General features: G+C 37.3%; 1 protein-coding gene across 8 annotated transcripts in view; it reads right to left on the bottom strand.

Annotated features, from left to right (window-relative positions):
- Positions 1–1,727: 1,727 nt before the first annotated feature.
- The window catches only part of PI4K2B (phosphatidylinositol 4-kinase type 2 beta), a 105,183-nt gene continuing 83,250 nt past the window's right edge, over positions 1,728–23,660 (bottom strand). For 7 of the 8 annotated variants that reach the window (XM_055245914.2, XM_063619769.1, XM_055245912.2 and 4 more), the window contains 6 exons: positions 22,179–22,332; positions 20,449–20,516; positions 17,212–17,311; positions 12,480–12,613; positions 11,858–11,917; positions 1,728–3,802 (listed from right to left, as the gene is read on the bottom strand). In XM_055245914.2, coding sequence (XP_055101889.1) covers positions 3,629–3,802; positions 11,858–11,917; positions 12,480–12,613; positions 17,212–17,311; positions 20,449–20,516; positions 22,179–22,332 — 690 coding nt within the window. In that variant the 3' untranslated portion in view covers positions 1,728–3,628. The remainder of the gene's footprint in view (positions 3,803–11,857; positions 11,918–12,479; positions 12,614–17,211; positions 17,312–20,448; positions 20,517–22,178; positions 22,333–23,660) is intronic. The other variant, XM_055245913.2, reaches the window with a different exon arrangement.

The following is a 23,660-nucleotide window of genomic DNA, read 5'->3' as shown; positions in this document are numbered from 1 at the left end:
TCTGCTTGATCCTCCGAAGCTGCTATTGCCACATGATCTTGTTGGTATTGATTTTATTTATTTTAAGAGATGAGGTCTCACTATGTTGCCCAGGCTAGTCTCGAACTACTCGAGCTCAAGGGATCCTCCCACCTCGGCCTCCAAAAGTGCTGGAATTACAGGCATGAGCCACCACGCCTGGTCATGTAACGATGGTTTTAACCCAAACTATTCATATTCTGGAATTCAAAAAGATAACCTTTCACCTAGCTTTAGTGAAGAAATGTTACGGTATGCCTCCTATTTAAAAGTGAATGGTATTTTTCTACTTACATCATAATGTCTGGGATAGGTGAGACGAAGCTAGAGTAACAATTACATTCAAAACTGCAGTGACTCAACACAGGACTTCTTTCTTGCTTATGTCACGGTCCAGTGCAGTCAGGAGGCTCTCCTGGTAGCTTTCCCCAGCAGTGCCTCCTGTGTCCTGGCTGCTTCCATTTTGCAAATTCTTCGTTCATAGCTGAATGGAAAGACAAGAGAGTGGTCAATCGTGACAGTTTTACTGCCAGGCCTGGAAGTTGCATATGTCACTTGTCTCCACATCTCACTGGCCAGAACTCAGTCACAAGGCCCCAAACTAATTGCATGAGAGACTTGGAAACATAGCACAGCACTAAGAATCTCTGCTACAACTCTGTACAGTTGCCCAAGCAAGTTGGTGAAAGAAGGCAGACTATAAAACCTAGCATGCTGCCAGTCTCTTCAAACAGCTGTACAAGGACTTAAGATGTAATTTGATCAAAGAACGTGTCGCCATCATTTTTAAAAAAGGTTTTAATTCCATATAGTACAGTACTTCAACTTTTTTGTTTGTTTGTTTGAGACAGAATCTACTCTGTCACCCAGGCTGGAAGGCAGTGGTGTCATCTCGGCTCACTGCAACCTCCGCCCTCCCTCCCGGGTTCAAGTAATTCTCGTGCCTCAGCCTCTCGAGTAGCTGGGATTACGGGTGTGTGTCACCACGCCTGGGCAATTTTTGTATTTTTAGTAGAGATGGGGTTTCGCCATGTTGGCCAGGCTGGTCTTGAACTCCTGACTTCAGGTGATCCGCCCACCTCGGCTGCCCAAAGTAGTTCAAATTTTTGAAAAGTTCTGTGAATCAAACTATCTTCAAGTATGCAAAAACCATGTCTCCACAAAGTCTCCAATTGCTGACAAATTTTGGGGTGATAAGGCGGTGGCATATTTAATTAAGTACAATTAAAATGTCTTTAATTGTAAAGGTTTCAGTTAAGTATCTTTTGGAATTATAAAGAATTAGGCTAGGTGCAGTGGCTCACGCCTGTAACCCCACCACTTTGGGAGACCGAGGAGGGCAGATCATTTGAGGTCAGGAGTTCGAGACCATCCTGGCCAACATAGTGATATCCCATCTCTACTAAAAATACAAAAATTAGCCGGGCATGGTGGCACACGCCTGTAGTCCCAGCTACTCGGGAGGCTGAGGCAGGAGAATCGCTTGAACCTGGGAGATAAAGGTTGTGGTAAGCTGAGATCGCGCCACCGTACTCCAGCCTGGGCAACACAGTGCGACTCTGTCTCAAAAAAAAAAAAAAAAAAAAAAAAAAAAGAATTAAACTATACCTTTAATATATGAAGAAAATGGTAGTTTGGCATCATTTATAGTAAATGTGTTCACAAACATTCTAAATATTCCAAACACATACATACAGAAGAACATAATCTTAAGACAATGATTTTTATTACCTTTAGTCTACCACATTTGACACTATAAATATACTCATTGAAAAAGACCATACTATTTAAATAAGAATTCAGTTCATGAAAGTTTACAAAATACAACCAATGTACTCTGACTTGTGGTTATATCTTAACTATCTCAACTTTACTTTTCTGGTATGGCCAGACCTTTTGCAAATATTTCCATAGTATTTTAATTTTATGATATAAAACAGTAGCAATTTATTAAGTTTTCCATTATAAAAATTAATATGGCAATTCTCAAAATACTGAAAAAACTGTTTTATGAAAGCAGTACCCACATCACTGCAACGTATTTCCTTTCTCTTAGAAAACATCTTCAAAAGGCACATTTTAATTACTGGTGTTTATATCTAAAGATAGTAGTTTGAGTTTTGAATTTCCAGTCAATTTTCCATTATCTCAAAATTGAGCTAATGGAGGGTTGGAAGAGGTAGGAGAACGCAGGTTTCCAATGAACTCCCTCAGGGCAGCGGAATCCTCATTCATCTCGTCCATGAAGACCAAAGCAGATGTAAGGGAAAAGGGAATGGCAGATCTGTTTTGCATCCTAATTTAACCTTCTACACAAAATACTTCATTAAAAGCAAATAAACAAACACAAGACAGTAAGCTTAGAAAACAAAAGGCCTAGATCACAAATTGCCCAGTTAAGCCCGAGTGGTGATATTGGTTTTAAGCCTCAAGAAAATGAAACTTAAACGCTTCTGTAAAATCACATCATCATCAATTCAATTTAAATCACTTAGTGCATTAACAATGTTACAAATTCCAATAATGTCAGACATACAGATGATATTCAAAATAAAGTACAAAAATACATTTCAAAATCAAACATAAATGACTTCATGGTTATCTGCCATGCTCCCCTTTAATTTGGTCTGATAGTCTACATTTGACTGTAATTATAATAACATCTGTAATTTCAAGTACAATAGTACAATCATAATAATTTTGAAGAACGTATGACCTAGGACCCCAAAATGCAATCCAATATACAATTTGGAGTATGGTTTACTTTTTAGTGAAGTTTAATATTAATTGAAGTACTAAATTGAACAAGGCCAGTACTCTGAAGTACTAATCTCAAGTATTTGATCCCATGTAAGAAACAGAAGGGAATTTTAAAGGCAATTTTGGTATTCCAAAATATTGGGGATCTACCTTAACTTTCTATTATTCCCCTCAAGTCTCAATTGAGTATTTCCACTTTTTAAAAAAAGGGGAAATTTCTTTAGATTTTTTTCCTCACTACAACAAAGTAATTCAACAAAAATATTCTCAAGTACAAAAACCAAAATGGTCCTCTATTACTTAGCCAAGATATAATTTTCTGGTCCCTAATAATGGTCACTTTAGGAGTACTTATTCAAATTCTAAAATAGCAGCTTTTGAACCTAAGGCAACATTGCTTTATTCTTACCTGTTTTTCTATTAGCTAACTATTTTATTAAAGTTCATAAGAGCAATTTCAGACATAGGCATCCTCAAAGGCCTTTTGTAATGTAAGAAGAATTAGCATGAACATTCTTCTCAATATTAAAAGTTATTGTATTCTACTTGGAATTCTAGAGTAATTACAGTCATTCCAGCATGTGTAAAATTACCTTTTAAACTAACAACAACATAAAATACAAATTTTCTACAAAAATACAATATAGGAGATATAGCACTTCTTCCCTGAAATAGAAATTTAATATTTGGACAAAAAACTGTAAACTTTTGGTTACATTCAAAATACAACCTTTTAAAGACTTAAATTGAGGTTTTAGCAACTGGAGCTCCTAACAGCAGATTTACATTACTATGATGTTTTAAAAACACGATAATTCTAAACAGTTTGTTTCTCTTACTCTCACATTTACTACCAGGAGGAAAAAAATGGCTTCCTGCAATTGACAGTCTGGGTAAAGGAATTGCTCAGGTGGACAATCCGACCCTGACTTCCACCTTGACTGCGTTCCACAATCACACAAGGCATCTGTACTAGCTGGAAAGGACTCTTCCCGTCTCTCAATGCCTGGGTAAGGTTTAAGATCTGTGGGAAGAAGAGAGATTTTTACCAATTTAAAAAAGATAAAAAGTTTCACTTCACTGACATTTTTTAAACCATTTATTCATTATAATTTTTATTTCATCCATTTATGAGCAACAGAGACTATGATGATAAGTATCTGTTATAAATATGTATTACATGAATGTATGCATGTTTACACACACACACACACACACACAATTAGCATTAAATAACTTTTGCCAGATGGTAAGTTTAAAATATTCTAGAATATCCTGCCTATGTCCAGTCCATGAGCAATGGAATCAAAGAACGGTAAGTGAAGAGGTCTACATACATATTCAATTTAACATAAAACCTCAACAAATACTGGTTTAAACAGTCTGGTTTTAACTAAATACTTGCCTTATCCATTCATTCAACAAATTTATTGCATGCCCACTATGTGCAAGGTTCTGCTGTAAGTGCTAGGGATACAATAGTTAAAAAAAACAAGCAAAATTGCTGCCTTCGTAGAGCTTACACTTTAGCAGGGAGAAGAGTCAATAAACATGAATATGTAAATTATGCCATGTATTAGAAGGTGAAATTGCAATGGGAAAGCAAGAAGCAGGGCAAATAGATTAGAGAATGTGGGAAGGTAGTCATTTCAAATAAAGGTACATTTAAGAGTTTACTCTTAATAAGAAAAATAAAATTAGGGAAAGTAAAATATATTACATATCATGTTCAAAGATACTCTAGGAATTTCTACTTGGGCATGCAAATAAGGTTATGAAACACAATACATAGATTATAGCTTATTCTGGTCTCTGTTCAGGTCAAATAAAATTACAGCAGTTCATCTTCTTTTTTCCCTGCATATTAGGAAAAATGTCCTTTCTTGTATATTTTAGAAATACAGATTTCTCCTTCAGGTATTTGAAAATATCTAATATATACATCCTATGCATTTCATTGATTCTTGTAAAGACTAGTCAATAGTGATAAGCATAAATGTTTCCACATAAAGCCATACTAATAAATAAACTTCACAATACTTTAAATAGTATAAACTAGATGGTTGGTTGAATGATTGATTGACTAATTGTAGAGATGGGGTCTTGCTATGTTGCCAGGGCTGATCTTGAACTCCTGGCTCATGCAGTCCTCCTGCCTTGGCCTCTTAAAGTGCTGAGATTACAGGTGTGAGCCACCACAGCTGGCCAAACTAGATGGTTTTAGTTTGTAGAATATTTGGAGTATTTAACACATCAGGAAAATTGATCTTTACTAGTAACAGTGTTATAGGTTATATTTATGCTTTAGGATCACTTTTAAGTTCTTCCCTTAAAATTTTCTTTTTTTTGTTTTGTTTTGTTTTTGAGACAGGGTCTTGCTCTGTCACCCAGGCTGGAGTGCAGAGTGCAGTCACAGTTCACTGCAGCCTCTGCCTCCTGGGCTCAAGCGATCCTCCCACCCCAGACTCCAGAGTAGCTGGGACTACAGGCACACACCACCTCAGCTAGTTTTTGTACTTTATGCAGAGACAGGGTTTCGCTTTGTTGCCCAGACTGGTCTTGAACTCCTAGGCTCGAGAGATCCACCCGTCTCAGCCTCCCAAAGTGCTGGGATTATAGGCATGAGCCACCACACCCAGCCTTCCCTTAAAATTTCCTAAACTGACTACATTTGGATAACAAGAAAAAAAGAATTTATGAAATTTGAGTTTATTATAAGCATTGTTCCTACCATGAATATAAAAGTGTGCACTAGCACAGCTAAGGAAGGAAATGTTTTGGTTAGTTTCCTCTTTGGGTTTTAAAAATTCTATTCTAAAAATGTTAGTCTAAATATACCAATTTAAGTAACAGCTAATATTTTCCTGACTCTAAGAACAATATGTGACTCTTGCAGAGAATATGGAAAACAGAAACGGTGACCAGGTGTGGTGGCTCATGCGTGTAATCCCTGCACTTTGGGAGGCCAAGGCAGGTGGATCACTTGAGGCCAGGAGTTTGAGACCAGCCTGACCAACATGATGAATCCCCATCTCTACACAAAAATACAAAAAATAAAAATTAGCCAGGTGTGGTGGCATATGCCTGTAATCCCAGCTATCAGGGAGGCTGGGGCACGAGGATCGCTTGAACCAGGTGGCAGAGGTTGCAATGAGCTGAGATTGCACCACTGCATTCCAGCCTGGGTGACAGAGGGAGACTCTGTCTCCAAAAAAAAAAAAAAAAAAAAAAGTATAGTAAAATGAAAGTTGCTCTACAAATTATCAATTTTCAAATAGTTACAGAAATTGCATAAATTATTAAATCCTGAAATTAACCTATTAATATTTCTCTGGGAATTCAGAAGACACTTGATAATCCTGCATTTATTTACTAAGGAAACACTTACTGAGCACTCACTGTGTTGGGGAGAAGAGGAGACCAAATGAGGGAAAAGCCATGTAAGCCCCTGAAGAACTGAAATTCTAGATGCAGCCACATGAACAAGTAATTGCAATACAGTGTGATGGAAAGGACCCCTGCCCTGACTTCAAATCTAATCCCCTCCCTCACCACCTATTTTTTCATTTCTCAAAGAATAACAAATCTATTACTATCTGTTTAAATCAGAGTGGATTATTTAAAAAAATAGAATGGAGCAAATTCTGCAGGCCAGGGGAGACACTAGACTTCTCCACCCATGCCATAATGACAGCTTGACAGGGATGTGACAGCTGTGGTCCAGGCAGGTGGTATAAACTTGTGGGCTTCTACGTATCGACTTTGCTTTCCTTTAGATTAGTTCGCTGGTCTTTAAATTTCAGTGGGCCTGAGAATTACTGCACTATATACATCAAACCATATATATTCTACTTTATTGTAGATTTTAAGCTATCTCTCTATAGCAATGTACCCCATATGATGATTTAAAAACCAAATTTCTGAGTAAAATGTGACGCCAGCATATTCCCAGGGAGTGCTGCAAAAATCAGAACAGGAGTTTAGGAAGATTGACATGGAGGTTGAAAGAAAAACTGTTTCCTAGATAAAGAGGGAAAGGCATCGAGGGGAGAGAATCACATGCACAAGGGCACCACTGGGAAAGGGGAAGGAAGAGCAGTTCAGATTTGCCAAGCCCAGAGAGAGGGGCAAAACGGCAAGAGATAAAGGTAGATGCACTGTCTGGAGCCTGACTGTGAAGGGTGTTGTCGACTGTGCTGAAAGCCTGGACTTGAGCCTGTACACATGGACAAATTATAGGAGTTTTAAATAACAGAACACATGCTCAGATTTGTTTTTAGAGATTGTTCTTATTTTATTTTATTTTATTTTATGTTATTTTTTTGAGATGGAGTCTCACTCTGTCCCCCAGGCTGGAGGGCAGTGGCACGATCTCGGCTCACTGCAAGCTCCTCCTCCCGGGTTCACGCCATTCTCCTGCCTCAGCCTCCCGAGTAGCTGGGACTACAGGCACCCGCCAGCACGCCCAGCTAATTTTTTGTATTTTTAGTAGAGACGGGGTTTAGCCAGGATGGTCTCGATCTCCTGACCTCGTGATCCACCCGCCTCGGCCTCCCAAAGTGCTGGGATTACAGGCTTGAGCCACCGCACCCGGCCGATTGTTCTTGTTTCAATGTGGAAGAGGAATGGGAGAAGAGGTAAGGTCAACTTAGTACACCAGTAAATCCAGAGAAGAGATGATAAGGGCCCTGGGCAGAGGCAATGCCTAAATGTTGCGGACTGGCCAGGCTGGCAGGCCCCCTTATTTCACAGATACATGCTATTAAAGCCCTTTGAGCCAAAGTCATTCCACCTAAAATGTAGACTACTCTGTGGAGGTGCTGTGAAGATAAACAATAATAAGCATCATTAAAGTATCCAGTAAGGGGTCAAGTACCAGGAGGTACTAAAGGGTTAGTTTCACTTTCTTTAATGTCAATTATTATTGAATCTTTAAATGAGTTTCTGGTATATAAATCTCTGAATATAAGTTCATTGTGTTTTCAGAAAAAGTTTTAGTTATTATTTCTGCATTTTTTCAGGTCACATGGAAAATATATTTCACATTGCTTATAAGTAAATATATTCTCAGTTTCAGTGTTCCAAATTAGAATATAAGATGAATTTTACCTACCCTGATTATGAACTATTGCTATTTAATATAAAATTCAAAACATGGTTTATCTTTAACATTCATAAACATTATTACCAGCTCTGAATTAAAAAAAAAAAACTTTCATATTGTTTCAGTCCACATCTTTACGTGAAGAATTAGAGCATGTCACTGATTATATGTGTAAAACTAACGGCTTACTACAAACTAGGGCAAAAGACTTGGCTGTAGAAAGCACAAACCATTAAGTTAGTAAGCAAAACTGGAAGGGAGAGGGATTTAAATGATATTTATAAATGACAGAAATAACACAAGTATTTTGACTCGAGGAATTCGCTGAAGTAATTATTCTGTTGTTTGGAATATAGGTTAATTTTTTTTTAATGAGACAAGGTCTTGCTCTGTTGCCCAGGCTGGAGTGTAGCGGTGGGATCACAGCTCATTACAACCTTGAACTCCTGGACTCAAGCAATCCACCCACCTTGGCCTCCCAAACTGGAATTACAGGTGTGAGCCAACACACCTGGCCCAATACCTGATTTTTTTAGATTTTTTTTTTTTTTTTCCTTAAGAGATGAGGTCTTGGTCTGTTGCCAAGGCTGCAGTGCAGTGGCTATGCACAGGTGTCATCACAGTGTAGTACAGCCTCGAACTCTTGGGATTAAACAATCCTCCTGCCTCAGCCTCCCAAGTAGCTGGACAACAGCCATGAGCCACCACACCTGGCCTTAGACCAACTTTTTTAAAAAAAGTAAAAAACAGCCAAAACCAGAGAGCTACACTGTCATGTACATGGTCAGGACATATTATCTTTTTTGGCTATCAGAAAGCTCAAAATCAAATTAAAATTAAAAAACAAAACAAAATCAAATGACAATGTGTAATAACCAAAGTATCATCATTTTATTTCTTTCTCTCCTAAGTTATTGACCCTGTCATCTTCATATTTTATTACATTCATTTTTATAATGCCTTTTTCTTTTGTGCATGAGATAGGATATGAGTAAATAAACCTAAAATAGGAGACAGCCACAGACACATCTTTGTAACAGGCCTCAGAACTGGAACACTCCCACACCTTCTTAGACAGGCTTTTTCTGAGACAAGGTCTTGCTTTGCTGCCCAGGCTGGAGTGCAGTGGTGCAATCTCAGCTTACTGCAATCTCCTCCACCTCTGGGGCTCAAGTGATCCTCCTGCCTCAGGCTCCTGGAAGCTGGAACTACAAACACATGCCACCACGCCCAGCTAATTTTTGTATTTTTTTGTAGAGATGGGGTTTCGCCATTTGCCCAGGCTGATCTTGAACTCCTGAGCTCAAGCAATCTGCCCTCATCTGCCTCTCAAAATGCTGGGATTACAAGCAATAGCCACTGCACCCAGACAGGCATTTTTTAAAAATTTAAATTCCTCAGGTGTTAACTTTAAACCACAATTAAAGCTGACAAAATTATTTACAGCTTTTATTTACTTCTTTATTTTAAATCAGATTCCTAAAATAAAAATAAACCTTTAGGGATAAGAAAGTTCCAGAAGATGAAGCACATTGATATGTCAAGTCAATTTGTTTCAAACAAAAAGGTCCAAATCAAGGCATACTTATCTATGCCTAAAAATTTAGCTCAAATAAGTTTCGGGATGGCAAAACTCTGCAACATGATTATAATCATTGATCACCTAATCCTTTTACTGATGCCTCAATTACCAGAAAAAGCCTCTTAGTGAGGCTTCTTGGCTGTCGTCTCCTCATCTACTAAGCAAATCTGTACCCTACTGTCCAGCCCAGCCTTCTGCAGTAGTCCTTAACCTTTTTGAGGGACATAAATATTTTTGCTGAGATATAAATCCTATCTTCTCTCACACCCACAATGCACATATTAACATTTTATACACAATTTCAAGGAGTTCATAGAAGAAACCCAGAATAAGATCTCCTTTTTGAAAACTTCTGTCTCATCACAGCCCTTCTTTAATACTTAACTTCTAACTGCTCCAATCCTTTCCTTGTGGAATCTACATTCTGGTGTTTAAGGCCCTCTATACTCTGGCTCCATCCTATTTCTTGAGCCTTCACTTAACTACTTAAAACTCATGACTACATTAAGCCCTGCATAAATGTGACGGAGCAGAGACGCATGAGCTAATAATCACCTGTCCCTTTTCACCGAGCCCTGGCCTTCTCTGCAGAGCAAAACTCCGTGACAGCAGAAGCTTGGTTTTGCTTACTGCTTTGTCTCCAGTGACTAGTTGCCAGCACTAGTTCTGTCAATAAATATTTGGTGAATGAATGAATGATTATCTGTGTAATTATATGTACTTGTTAAAGCTGTATAATATAATAATGAGTGCAAAAACTTGACCCATTTCTTTGCTACAGGTATTGTGGAAAACAGCTACCTTAAATTAAATGTATATTTTAGGAAGAGAATGTTAATTTATAAGACACTAAAACACAATGTTTACAATATAATTTATTTATGTTTCAAGCTTTCCTTTTGGAATAGAAATACCATTCATAGAGTCCAAGAAGCAGAAGTCATCTGAGAGTGAGCCCAGCCTGCAGGTCCGCATCAGCAGACTTAATGCCTTGTACTTCTAACCTTTAACTAAAGGTGAGGAGGGGCTGGGCACGGTGGCACACGCCTGTAATCCCAGCACTTTGGGAGGCCAAGGCAGCTGGATCATGAGGTCAGGGGTTCGAGACCAGCCTGGCCAACATGGTGAAATCCCATCTCTACTAAAGATACAAAAAAATTAGCCAGGCATAGTGGTGCATGCCTGTAATCCCAACTACTTGGGAGGCTGAGGCAGGAGAATCGTCACGGAGAGGACTGAGTTACAATTAGTTTTTTTCATGTCACAATCGACACTCAATCTTGGTGACATGGTTATTCAGTGACTGCTCTAGCAAAAGCCAAACACATTCTGCAAAAAAACAAAAACAAAAACAAAAAACAAAAAAATACATTCCACAAACACACACACACACACACAAACACACACACACACAAAATAGTAATCTACTGGCAACAGAACTTGGTACTGAAATGTCTAAGTGAGTGGATCTGAGGGGGAAAAACGTAGTGATGCCCAAGAAAATAGCTATCAAGGCTGGGCGCGGTGGCTCACGCCTGTAATCCCAGCACTTTGGGAGGCCAAGGCGGACGGATCATGAGGTCAGGAGATCGAGACCATCCTGGCTAACACGGTGAAACCCTGTCTGTACTAAAAATATAAAAAATTAGCCATGCGTGGTGGCGGGTGCCTGTAGTCCCAGCTACTCTGGAATCTGAGGCAGGAGAATGGCGGGAACCCGGGAGGTGGAGCTTGCAGTGAGCTGAGATTGCGCCACTGCACTCCAGCCTGGGTGACAGAGCGAGACTCTGTCTTAAAAGAAAAAAAAAAGAAAATAGCTATCGAAATGGGGACAAACAACTCATAGCAGGGGAAACACTGAGCTAAATAAACAGTATATAACAAGGTCAAAAATACCTAATTTATAGAGGGAAGAAACTATTTGAATCAACTTCATTTCTTTTTTTTTTTTTTTTTTGAGATGGAGTTGCACTCTTGTTGCTCAGGCTGGAGTGCAGTGGCGTGATCTCGGCTCACTGCAATCCCCGCCTCCCGACTTCAAGCGATTCTCCTGCTGCAGCCTCCCAAGTAGCTGGGATTACAGGTGCCTGACACCACACCCAGCTAATTTTTTTGTATTTTTAGTAGAGATGGGGTTTCACCATGTTGGCCAGGCTGGTCTTGAACTCCTGACCTCAGGTGATCCACCTGCCTTGGCCTCCCAAAGTGCTGGGATTACAGGCGTGAGCCACCGCACTCGGCCAAATCAACTTCATTTGTAATCATCTGGGCTATTTTGGTTCAGCATAAGAGGTAGTATTAAAAATTCCATCTCCAGATCACAGTGGAGAAAACAGCTGACTACTGTTTCAAAGAGATTTTTTTCCTTATGAACAAATAAAAAGGTAACTTACCTGACCCCTCATCACAGACATCTGATTTTCAAAAGTGGCCTTGTCAAATCCTTTGTCAGTCTATTACAGAAAGGAAAAAAACAATTCCCAAAATAAAGACTTTGATATAAATATTTAAAAACAGATAAACTCTCCAACTCAGCAAATAAGGCCATTAAAAAGCTTTCCTAATTGATAAAATAAAACAAAAATATTTTTACCTGAGGTATTTTTGTATATCCCAGAATGACATGAACAGACTTATTTATTTGTACCCCAACTTGTTCCAGAAAGGATTTAGTATGACTTTCCAGCCAACGAATTTAGGCTTTTTAAGAGAACAAATTATAGCAGGTCACCAAATATGTATTTTAATTTATAGAGTCTTCTTGTAAAAATTGAACTTTTGAAGAAAACAGCAAATTAAGTTTTAATGTAGTCTCACTTCAAAGAATGCTCATAGTAAGTATAGCTTTATGAATCTATGCTCCTGTAAATAAAACTGCTAATTCCTCTCTGTCCTGTCAGGTTTTATGGCAAGCAGCAATACAAGAAATAGCAAATTGCAAATCAGCTCTATTAAGCAGTCTCTTCTATTTTAAGATTTCATTTTCTGCAATAATCAAACTAAGCATTAACTTACCTTAAAAAGTTCATAGAGATCTTCACATAAATCTTGCACAAAGTTCATGTCAGAAATATATGGTAGAATCAAGTTTCTTATTTCTTCAGAAAAAGGAACTTTTGCTTGAGGAAGCCAAGCCCAGTGAAATGGATCTAATAGAAAAAAGCATTCTTCTAATCAGTGGTAGGAAATGGTTTATTTAGACTCACATTTTTCCCGGTTCTTTCCTATAACTCCTAGGTTCTCCCCAAAAAAGGACAGGATAAGAACTTGATCAGAGTAAAACTACCCACTGCAATCCAAATTACTCAGATTTGGACAGTCAATTCAGATAGTAAACTAGTAATGTCTCTGAGTTTTAGACAGTAGAGAGCAAGAGTTTGGATAATGAATCTATCTCAATAGCTCTATTGAGATTGAGATACAATCTATCTGGTATCAATCTATCTGGTCCCTCAGTTCAGAAACTGATGAATACCTATACTTTGTACACAGCCTCAGATTGTTTTTATTATTATATATTTTTAAGAGAATGGGTCTCACTGTGTCACCCAGGCTGGAGTGCAGTGGCATGATTACAGCTCACTGCAGTCTCGAACTTCTGGACTCAAGGGATTCTCCCACTTCAGCTTCAAAAGTAGCTGGGACTACAGGTGCATATCACTGCACCCGGGCACAGACTGAATACCACAGCTGAGGTCTGCCTAGCCTCCACAGCTACAAATCATCAGAAATTGACCACTTACTTGTACACAGAAGATGTTCTAAACTTTGAAATCATTAGGAGGTAAATGCGTGAGTCATTTTAAGAGACAAAAGATCCATGACTCTGAGCTAACTCTAATTCTCCCTCAAGAAGACCATTAAATCTAAACTACGCCAGGACTAGAGAGATTTGTACAGGTATAATCTTCTAGAGAGGGTGCATATTCAGATTCCTGCAAGAGTGTAAGGTTTTTGACATGATCATCCACAGAGCTACTGTGAGCATATCCAATGAGAATCTCCAGCTTTGGTGGATCCTACCACTTTGAAAGCCCTGAAGAAGATATCTGCCTTTGGAGTCATTCCTCCTCAGTCACCCAGGCTGGGGTGCAGTGGCACAATCATAGTTCGCTACAGCCTCAATCTACTGGGCTCAAGCAATTCTCTCGCCTCAGCCTCCCAAGTAGCTAGGAGTACAGGAGCGCACCTCAAAGCCTGGCTCTCACTTCTTGATCTATCTCATTGCACACAGTAGGAAGGTCACTTTTCATTCTAAAGAAAGCATTTCCCCTGGCTCACATCTCCTTGTAGATAATGTCCAATTTTCTTTTTAGTTTTCCCGGAAGAATTTCATAGAAGAAAGGCCTTTATTTTTCATCTGCCTCTATATTTCATCCCAACACTCAACTTCTAGTACTACCATCTAAACACTCTCTCCTAAGGCCACCAGTCATCAGACCCAAGGGTCTGTCCAAAGGCTCACTTGCAGTTGTCATGCTACTTAATCTCTCTGTAGCATGTAGCACTGTTTTCTATCATCTCCTTTATGAAATTCTCTCCTCTGTGGCGTTGGAGATACCACTCTAAGTTTGTCTTCTGTCTTGTAAGCTACTCCTTCTCTCTTTTGCTAGTTTTTCCTCCCCTCTTTCAATGTCACTGTTACCCCTGATTCCACACTTAGTCCTTTCTCTTCTCTATTTAAGCATTCATAAAACATTCACTGAATACTTATGTACCTAGCATTGTGCTAGGCAATAGTGTTTGTTCTCTGATTTTCCTCGGTAATAGCAAACACTACCATGGCTTCCATCAACAAGATGACAGTTTGAAAGCTACTTCCTCTCTCTCATATCCCAGAAAACCAAAAAAAAAGAAAGAAAAAGAAATAAAAACTATATCTCCACTACCAATTCCTCTTCAAGCTCCAACCTTTAATCCCCAACTGCATGTTTGGTAAAATTTCCTAGATGTACCCTTTAAACCCTTTACAAATGCAATTTGCATAAAGGTTCCAAACCATTAGGAGAAAATATAAAATGGAACCGAGACATTTCAAATCAGTTCAATAAAAGACAGGACAAGCAAAAAAGACAAATTACAATTCACGCTTAATAGGAAAAAAATAAGATGGCAGGAAAAGCTTAAGCGTATCAGTAGTTTATTGAGACTTAAACTACAAAGTGCACCTATTAAAAGACTCAGACTGGGTTAAAAAAACAGCTAAGTATTCTTCATAAGTCATATATCTAAAACAACATGATAAAAGTTAAAAATAAAAGTAGATTAGCTGAGTGTGATGGCATGTGCCTGTAGTCTCAGCTACTCGAGAGGCTGAGGCAGGAGGATTGCTTGAGCCAGGAGTTTGAGGCTGCAGTGAGCTATGAGCACGCTACTGCAATCCAGCCTAGATGACAGAGGGGGACCTCATCATTCATTCACACATGCATAAATGTAGAGAATAATACCAGGTATATGCTAACAAAATGAACGGAGGTATAACAATGTTACAGAAAACCAAATAAGAAAAGCAAAAACCACTGAGGTATACACAAAGTGGGATATATTTCACACTGATTAAAAAAAAAAGAAGCCACCAGGAAGATAAACCACTGGACCTCTACACATGTGAAATACAAAGCAAAAAATGCATAGAAATTGAAGAAAAAACTGACAAAATCACAATCACAGTGATCATTAATTTCCTCTTAAAATTAACAGATTAAATAGTCAGAAAATAAGTAAAGGATATGATATGACTAACAACCTTTAGGTTAGCAGACAGAATTCTGTCCTCATTCTTTTCAAATACTATCTTCTAAATAGGCCATATATGGGATCATACAGAAATTACGAACAAATTGCAAAACAGAATTTACACAGGCCATATTCACAGATCACAATGCAATAATGCTGGAAAATAACAATGAACAGTTTCTTAGAAATAGTAATAATGGACAATTAAAATAAGCTGACATAGAAATTTTAAGATCAAACAAAATACTTCTAAATTATTCCTGTCAAAAAGAAAGTCAGAAAATATGAGTATGTAAAGCAGAGCCATAGAGTACCACCTGTGCAACCCATGATTTAGCCAAAATGATACCCAGAGGAAAATATGAGGCCTAATATGCATTTATAGGAAAGCAATATAGCATGAACATAACAGGAGAAAAGAATAATGATGGAAAACATAAATCTATAAAAGAAAAAGCAAACAAACTAAAAGCCTGATCTATAAAATAAGAAGGCAATTATCTGGGGAAAAAGAGCATAAATAATTAAATAAATAGAAGGGCCAGTGCTTAACAATAGACAAATCTTTGGCAAGCCTAATGAGTAAAAGGCTCACTAATAAATTGAAGGAATTTAAAAGAGACATATCATGGACACAAATAATTTTTTTTTTTTTTTTTTTTTGGTGAGACGGAGATTTACTCTTGTTGCCCAGGCTGGAGTGCAATCGCGCAATCTCAGCTCACCACATCCTCCGCCTCCCAGGTTCAACTGATTCTCCTGCCTCAGCCTCCCGAGTAGCTGGGATTACAGGCATGTGTCACCACACCTGGCTAATTTTGTATTTTTAGTAGAGACGGGGTTTCACCATGTTGCCCAGGCTGATCTCGAACTCCTGACCTCAGGTAATCCACCCACCTCGGCCTCCCAAAGTGCTGGGATTACAGGCATGAGCCACTGTGCCCAGCCAAATTTTTTAAACATACTATATATTTTTTATTTTATTTTTGAGACAGGGCCTTACACTCTGTCACCCAGGCTGGAGTACAGTGGTACCATCTTGGCTCACTGCAACCTCCACCTCCCAAGCTCAAGTAATCCTCTCACCTCAGCCTCCCAAGTAGCTAGGACTACAGGCATGGGCCACCACACCTGGCTCATTTTTGCATTTTTTGTAGAGATGGGGTTTCGCCATGTTGCCCAGGCTGGTCCTGGACTCCTGAGCTCAAGCGATCTGCTAGCCTCAGCCCCCAAACTGCTGGGATTACAGGTGTGAGCCACCATGCCTGGCCCATATATTTTAAACACATACAAATATCAGAAAACAACTATAATAAACTCCCACGTTAATTCAATTATTACCAATTTTTTTGCAAAATTGGCTTTATTTATCCCTCCTGGTCCACACCACCACAACTATTTTAAGGCAAATTACAGACATCATTTCATTTAACTCCCTAAATACTCAATGCGCACAGAGGGAATTTTTTTAATTATAAGAGAATTCTAATAAAATCTATACTCATAAATTTAAAACTCAAGAAATCATAGAAAATTTTAAGCAAAATAAAAGTGTCTAAAACTGGTTCGAGAAGATGTAGAAAACATAATCATTTACCACAAGAGAGACTGGGAAGCAATTAAAGCACTACTCCCTAAAAATGAGTTGAGGTGGAGGGCAGGCCTAAATTGTTTTATAAGTGAATACAACCAAAAACATAAAATATAGTTCTACCAAAATATTAAAATAATTTCAATGTTATATATTTTTTAAAAACTGGAACACTACTAAACTCATTTTCCAAGGATAACACAAAACCTAAAAATCAAAACCAGTCATCCCAGAATAAGCAAACAATTCACAGCAAGACCCTGTAGTATACATTTGCATCCCTAATGCCTAAAACTGAGCCTTAATGAATAATCATATTTCATCTACTTTTTCCTCCGCTATGGTATCTGTAAATTTTTTTCCCTTCTCATTCTGGAAAAAAGGTAATTATAGACTCTACAGAAGGTTCTAAATACTCACATGCTCTCCATTCATCAGGATGTTTAAAAGGAAATGCTAGACCATTATCAATTGCAGCTATTTTAATAAGGAATTCTTCATCATCAATCCATTTTGATTCCTATAGAGTAGAAAAACGATATGTTGATAAAAGAACCTATATAAATATTCCCAAAGGATAAATTATTTATAATAATTATTGAGGTTTAAGAACATATTCTCTCTGAAGAGCCTATAAAAATTAACAATGTTACCAGAAAAAGTACAAATTCACACAGGAATGGAAGAGACTGTCTGAAAAAATAGTGTATTTCCTAACCACTATTTTTAAAAATTTGATATTATACCATTACTCAGTAATGGTTTCAAGTTTTTTCTCTTTAAAAGGCTTGAAAATATTGTGACTTTAAAAAGTGATGTTCTAGATAATTTACTGCTAGATTCATTGCTTAAATGTATGATGTAAAATATTACTGATTTTTTTAAACACCTTAATAAAATCACCTTATTAAGACCTAGTCTTTCTTAGGGTCCCAAAGAAATAAATCAAATACAAAATGTTTCTAAATGAACTCCTGCAAAGACCATAATTAAATATAATAAGATCTAGTAGAAGGAACCTCAATATATCCTTGAATGTAGGTGTTAGCGTTTGGCTGTGTCCCCACCCAAAATCTCACCTTGAACTGTAATCCCTGTAATCCTTATGTGTCAAGGGCAGGACCAGGTGGAGGTAATCAGATCATGGGGGCAGTTTCCCCCATGCTGTTCTCGTGATAGTAAGTGAGTTCTCATGAGATTTGATGGTTTTGTAAGCGTCTGGCATTTCTCCTACTCGCACTCATTCTCCTGCCGCCCTGTGAAGAGGTGCCTTCTGCCATGATTGTAAGTTTCCTGAGGCCTCCCTAGCCATGCAGAATTGTGAGTCAATTAACTCTCTTTTCTTTATAAATTACCCAGCCTTGGGTATTTCTTCATAGCAGTGTGAGAATGTACTAATACAGTAGGCCATTCCTAACTTCTGTATTCTTCCATAACAGAAATAAAGATCTCAGGAGAAAGAGGGTTTTCATGTTAAAGAGTATTTCTGTGGAAGGTAATTTATCAAGCTGAACTATCTTTAGAGGTAATTATTGTGAATATCTGTTTTATTTTATCACAGTGGTTCACATGGCTCTGATGTTAACTTCGTATTTTTGGAATTGCTTTACTTAGAAATTAAAACAGAATAAAGTTAAACGTGTGTGTTTTTTAAAGAAAAAAGAGTATTCTGATTACTTAAAGACAGATGGCCATTACTCAGTGGCCTAGATACAATAACAAAAAGTAAAAAAGAAAATTTTTAATTTAAAAGCAATACAGCATTAAATTAAAAATTAACTTTTTAATTTAAAAGTTGAGGTATGCCAACTTTATTTCTTTTAGTTTATATCAAATGTCTTACACCTCATTGAAAGTGCACAAAATACTTACAGCTAAAGAATTTTCAACAAAATCTAACTGCTCAAGATATACAAATAAAATAATTTCGGGAGCTTATGTTATTTAATTATCTTTAATTTTTTTATTTTTTTGAGACAGAGTCTTGCTCTGTCACCCAAGCTAGAGTGCAGAGGCACAATCACAACTCACTGCAACCTTGACTTCCTGTGCCCAAGCAATCCTCCCACCTCAGCCTCCCAAATAGCTGGAACCACAGGTTTTTGCCACCATGTCTGGCTAATTTATTTCATTTTACTTTTTCTACTATCTTAAAGTCTTTTATCCTTAAGTGGCACTTCAAAAAAATTTTTTTTTTTAATTCTTTGTAGACACAGGGTCTCAGACTCCCGGACTCAATCATGAGCTTATACATAAGTGCATTTATGTTTGTATTTTAAGCCCATTTCTGCTACAACTACCATTTATTATTATTTCTACCATTCTTTCCTATTTACAACTTTATTAAGGTATAATTTACACACAATTAACTTCTTATATTAACAAGTACAATGTGATGAGCCTTGACATATGTGAAACTTTCACCCCAAAGTTTCCTTGTGTCCCTCTGCAGTCCAGCCTTCCCTCTACCCCAAGACCAGGCAACTACTGGTCTGTTTTCTGTCACTAGAAACTAGTTTGCATTTTCTAATTTTTAAATATAATCATACAATATGTTCTCTTTATGTGTAGCTTCTTTCACTCAGCATAATTTTAAGTTTCATCCATGCTATTATATCAAGTTTGTTCCTTTTTATTGCTAAGTGCTATGAATATATATTTTTAAATATCCTTGATAAACATTTAAAAGCACAAACTTTTAAAAATGATGCAACAGCTTTAAGTCATTACTTAGAACATAAATTATAAATATTGAAGAAATATTTTTAATCACTTAAAACTTTCCCAAATGTACAAACTGTTTTAAACTTGTAAAAGTGTTCTGAAAAAAAAAAATCTTACGTAAATATCTAAAACTTGAACTTGGTACTCAAAGTCGATAGCAATTACTCTAAAATCTATAACTCTGATATCAGTGTTGAGGCTCTATGCAGTCTATTATATATGTTAAAACCAGCTTCTTATAAATAGCAAAAGTATTCAATACTTTTTTTAAGTTCAGTGGACATGATTCACAGGTTAAGCACACATGTCATTTATTAGGTAATATTGTATTATCTAATACTGAATGAAAGGACTCAGAAGAAAGTGAATTAGTAAAATACGAACATGGTGAACAAAAATCCCAGAAGCCTTTATTACATAAAAGCAAAATATGGGGATTCTATATATTTCTTAAACTCTAAAAAAGTACTAGGCAGGTTATTATTCTTCTATTCTAATATGAAATAAAAAATAAAGCTGCCCAACAATTAATAAAAGAAAAAACAGAACTGGCTGGGCGTGGTGGCACACGACTATAATCCCAGCACTTTGGGAGGCCAAGGCGGGTGGATTGCTTGAGGCCAGGAGTTCGAGACCAGCCTGGCCAACGCGGCAAAATCCCATCTCTATTTAAAAAAAAAAAAAAAAAAAACCAAGAATCAAGAAATGCGACGTAATCAAGTGACGAAAATAAAAAGTGTGAGAAAAACAGAGAAAGTAGATTTAAAAACCAAAGATTAAGTGAAAGAAGGAGGAAATGGTGAAGAATAACTTAAAGGAATCTTCTACAGAAATTGAATATATATATATATAATTCACAAGTTATACACAATTATATACATATGTGTGTGTGTATATATATATATAAACATATAAAATTGTAAATTTCCTTACCTTATGATCAATTTCCTTTTCACATTTCTGCTTTTCGTATCTGACTAACCAATTATCATTGCCCCTGTCTTTCAAAACAAACAAGAAAATGTGTTACTTCATTTCTAGGGACATCATGGCTTAATATCAATGAGAAAAATCTAGTGATCTCCTGATTTTTTGAGACTTTCACTGGTTATCCGTAGCATATTAAAGGTCACAATTTAACACAAAGAAACTAAAAAAAAAAAACAAACATAAATGTGAGCTAACATTTATTGAATATTTTCTCTGGGCCGACATTGTTTCAAGTGCTTAGTATGTAATAATTCATGTAATCCTCAAAACTACCCTGTGAGGTGATACAATTATTAAATCAAGGTTATTAAAATCAAAGAGCTTTTCTTCACTTTAGGAAGAAAAAGCATTAACCCCCTATTTCTAGGCAAATTCCTAAGCAGGCTCACCTCATGTCAGCATAGAAGTAGACTACAAATATATATATATATATATATATATACACATATATATATATAAAAATTAAGAAAGTAAATCTGGAAAATTATTTGATTCTTTTCCAAAAACTAAATAAGAAAACATTTTGAACCAGTAGTTCTCAAACTTCAGAATGCATCAGAATTACCTGGAGGGTACCTTAAAACCCAGCCTGCCAGCATCCACTTGCAATTTCTGTTCCAAAAGGTCCAGGTCTAGTGTCTGAGAAGATGCATGTTTAACAAATTCTCACGTAATGCTGACCCTGACAGTCCAGGGACCCACAGTGGGGAGCCCCTGCTTTGAATAATCTACATCAAGCTTATCCAACCCGTGGCCTGCAGGCCGCATGCTGCCCAGGATGGCTTTGAATGTGGCCCAATAAAAATTTGTAAACTTTTTTAAAACATTATGCGATTTTTTTAATACTTTTTTTTTTTAAGCTCATCAGCTGTCATTAGTGTTACTGTTTTTTTTTTTTTTGAGACAGAGTCTCACTCTGTTGCCCAGGCTGGAGTGCAGTGGCGCGATTTCGGCTCACTGCAAGCTCCGCCTCCTGGGTTCACGCCATTCTCATGCCTCAGCCTCCCGAGTAGCTGGGACTACAGGCGCCCGCCACCACGCCCGGCTAATTTTTTTTTGTATTTTTAGTAGGGACGGGGTTTCACCATGTTAGCCAGGATGCTCTCGATCTCCTGATCTCGTGATCCACCCGCCTCGGCCTCCCAAAGTGCTGGGATTACAGGCGTGAGCCACCACGCCCGGCCAGTGTTACTGTTTTTATGTGTGGCCCAAGACAATTCTTCCAGTGTGGCCCAGGGAAGCCAAAAGACTGGACATCCCTGGTCTACATCATTGCTCCTCTATAGCACAGGAAAAATTAAGAGTTTAGTGTATTTATAGACTACACTAAGAGTTACATAATGTCAAAATAAACACCTAACATAATTTATACAATGAAGCCTTAATTACTCACATTATGCAGATAACATTTCCAATATCTGACTTTTCCCTACCCCTAGGAAATTCCTCCCTAGGGGACAGGAACTGATCTAGGAGCCTGCTATTAGTCAGAATCTATCCCACACAGGATGAATTCTGCCCAGGACAGTCCATACTACATCTGTTTGCCAAGGCAGACAGAGAAAGTGGCTTCAAGACTTCTGCAACAAAAGTTTACCGCTTTGATTTGGATAACAAGAATATAGTTTGAAAATGAACAAGATTTGAGTGAACAAGTGAGAGAACTTCAATACCTGTATTTCTGATGATGTAATCCAAAATAACTAATCTTTCAAATTGTGACTGAAATTGTTTTCTAATATTCTCAGGCAAAGGGTCAGCTTCAAATTTCCTAAGCCAATATTCAGCCTCCTTGTAACCTTCAACAAATAACTGAAAGGAACCAATCTATAATTTTAAGAACTATAGTTAGAAAAGAAAGTACAAGAACACGGGGATTAATATTTATATTTCTCAGCAGTACTGTCAAAAAATATGTCATGTAAACACAATAGGAAGACTTAACACTAATTTAGATAAGCCACATTTATCAAGAAAACTATTTTTATACACTAATTTTAAATAATCACGTAAAGAATACATAGCAAATAAAAAATGCTTACCCCTAGACTTTCAAAGACCATAGCAGCTATTTTGGGAAAATTTTTAAAAAGAATAAACATTTGTCTTCAAGGTGACACTCTGAAAAAGAATGCCATTTTTCTAAAAATATTCATTAAGATGAATTTAATTATGGAGGCCAAATTTTAAACCTATCCTGCTTATTCAATAACAGTGCAATTTTATCTTACTGAAGAAACTTTTCCAGATTCTTTTCATGACATAAAATACAGTAAATAATTTTTTTCTTTTTTCATTTTTGTCAGTTGTTAGACTCTTTCTTTGAATTCTAAATAAATTATCTTATTTTAAAAATAGGATGAGGCCAGGTGTGGTGGCTCACACCTGTAATCCCAGCACTTTGGGAGGCTGAGGCAGGTGCATCACTTGAGGCCAGGAGTTTGAGACCAGCCTGGCCAACATGGTAAAAACCCCGTCTCCATTTAAAATACAAAAAATTAGCCATGTGTCGTGGCGCACGCCTGTAGTCCCAGCTACTCAGAAGGCTGAGGCAGGAGAATCGCTTGAACTCGGGAGGCGGAGGTTACAGTGAGCCAAGATTGCACCACTGCACTCCAGCCTGGGCGACACAGTGAGACTGTCTCAAAAAAAAAAAAAAGGACAGATACCTTAACCACACAGATTAAATGCCCTGTCTTAAATTTTAAAGAACAAATCTATTAATCATAATATTGATAGTGGTTTTAAAAAAGTCCTTTCCTTGAAGATATGACCATTTAAGAAGGCATTTTGTTACTAAGATTACTAGTTAACAGTAAACAATTCATTGGAGAAGGAAATACAAATTTAAGTAGCACGTGACAAACAGGTAATAGGTAACCCTAGTTTGCTTCAAAAATACAAACAAATCACCACAAAGAAAATCTGCTTTTTATTCTAACACTTTATGTTTTTGTTGTTGGCATGAAATTTTAATGACTTCCTAAAAGTGTTCTTTAAAATACTTATAACTAAGAACTAGTAGTCACAAATATGGAAATAACATCCTCCTTTAGTCACACTTATTTCAGCATGTCCGAGGAAGAACAGGCCTTTTAAAAACTTTCAAACTTCCTGCCCACTTTGAGTAAAATTTATCTTAAAAGTTAGGTTAA

The sequence above is a fragment of the Symphalangus syndactylus genome, chromosome 16 (genome assembly GCF_028878055.3).
Source record: "Symphalangus syndactylus isolate Jambi chromosome 16, NHGRI_mSymSyn1-v2.1_pri, whole genome shotgun sequence".
Lineage (NCBI taxonomy): Eukaryota > Metazoa > Chordata > Mammalia > Primates > Hylobatidae > Symphalangus > Symphalangus syndactylus.
Note: the sequence above shows the minus strand (reverse complement) of the source record. Positions and strands in the feature narration are given on the sequence as shown.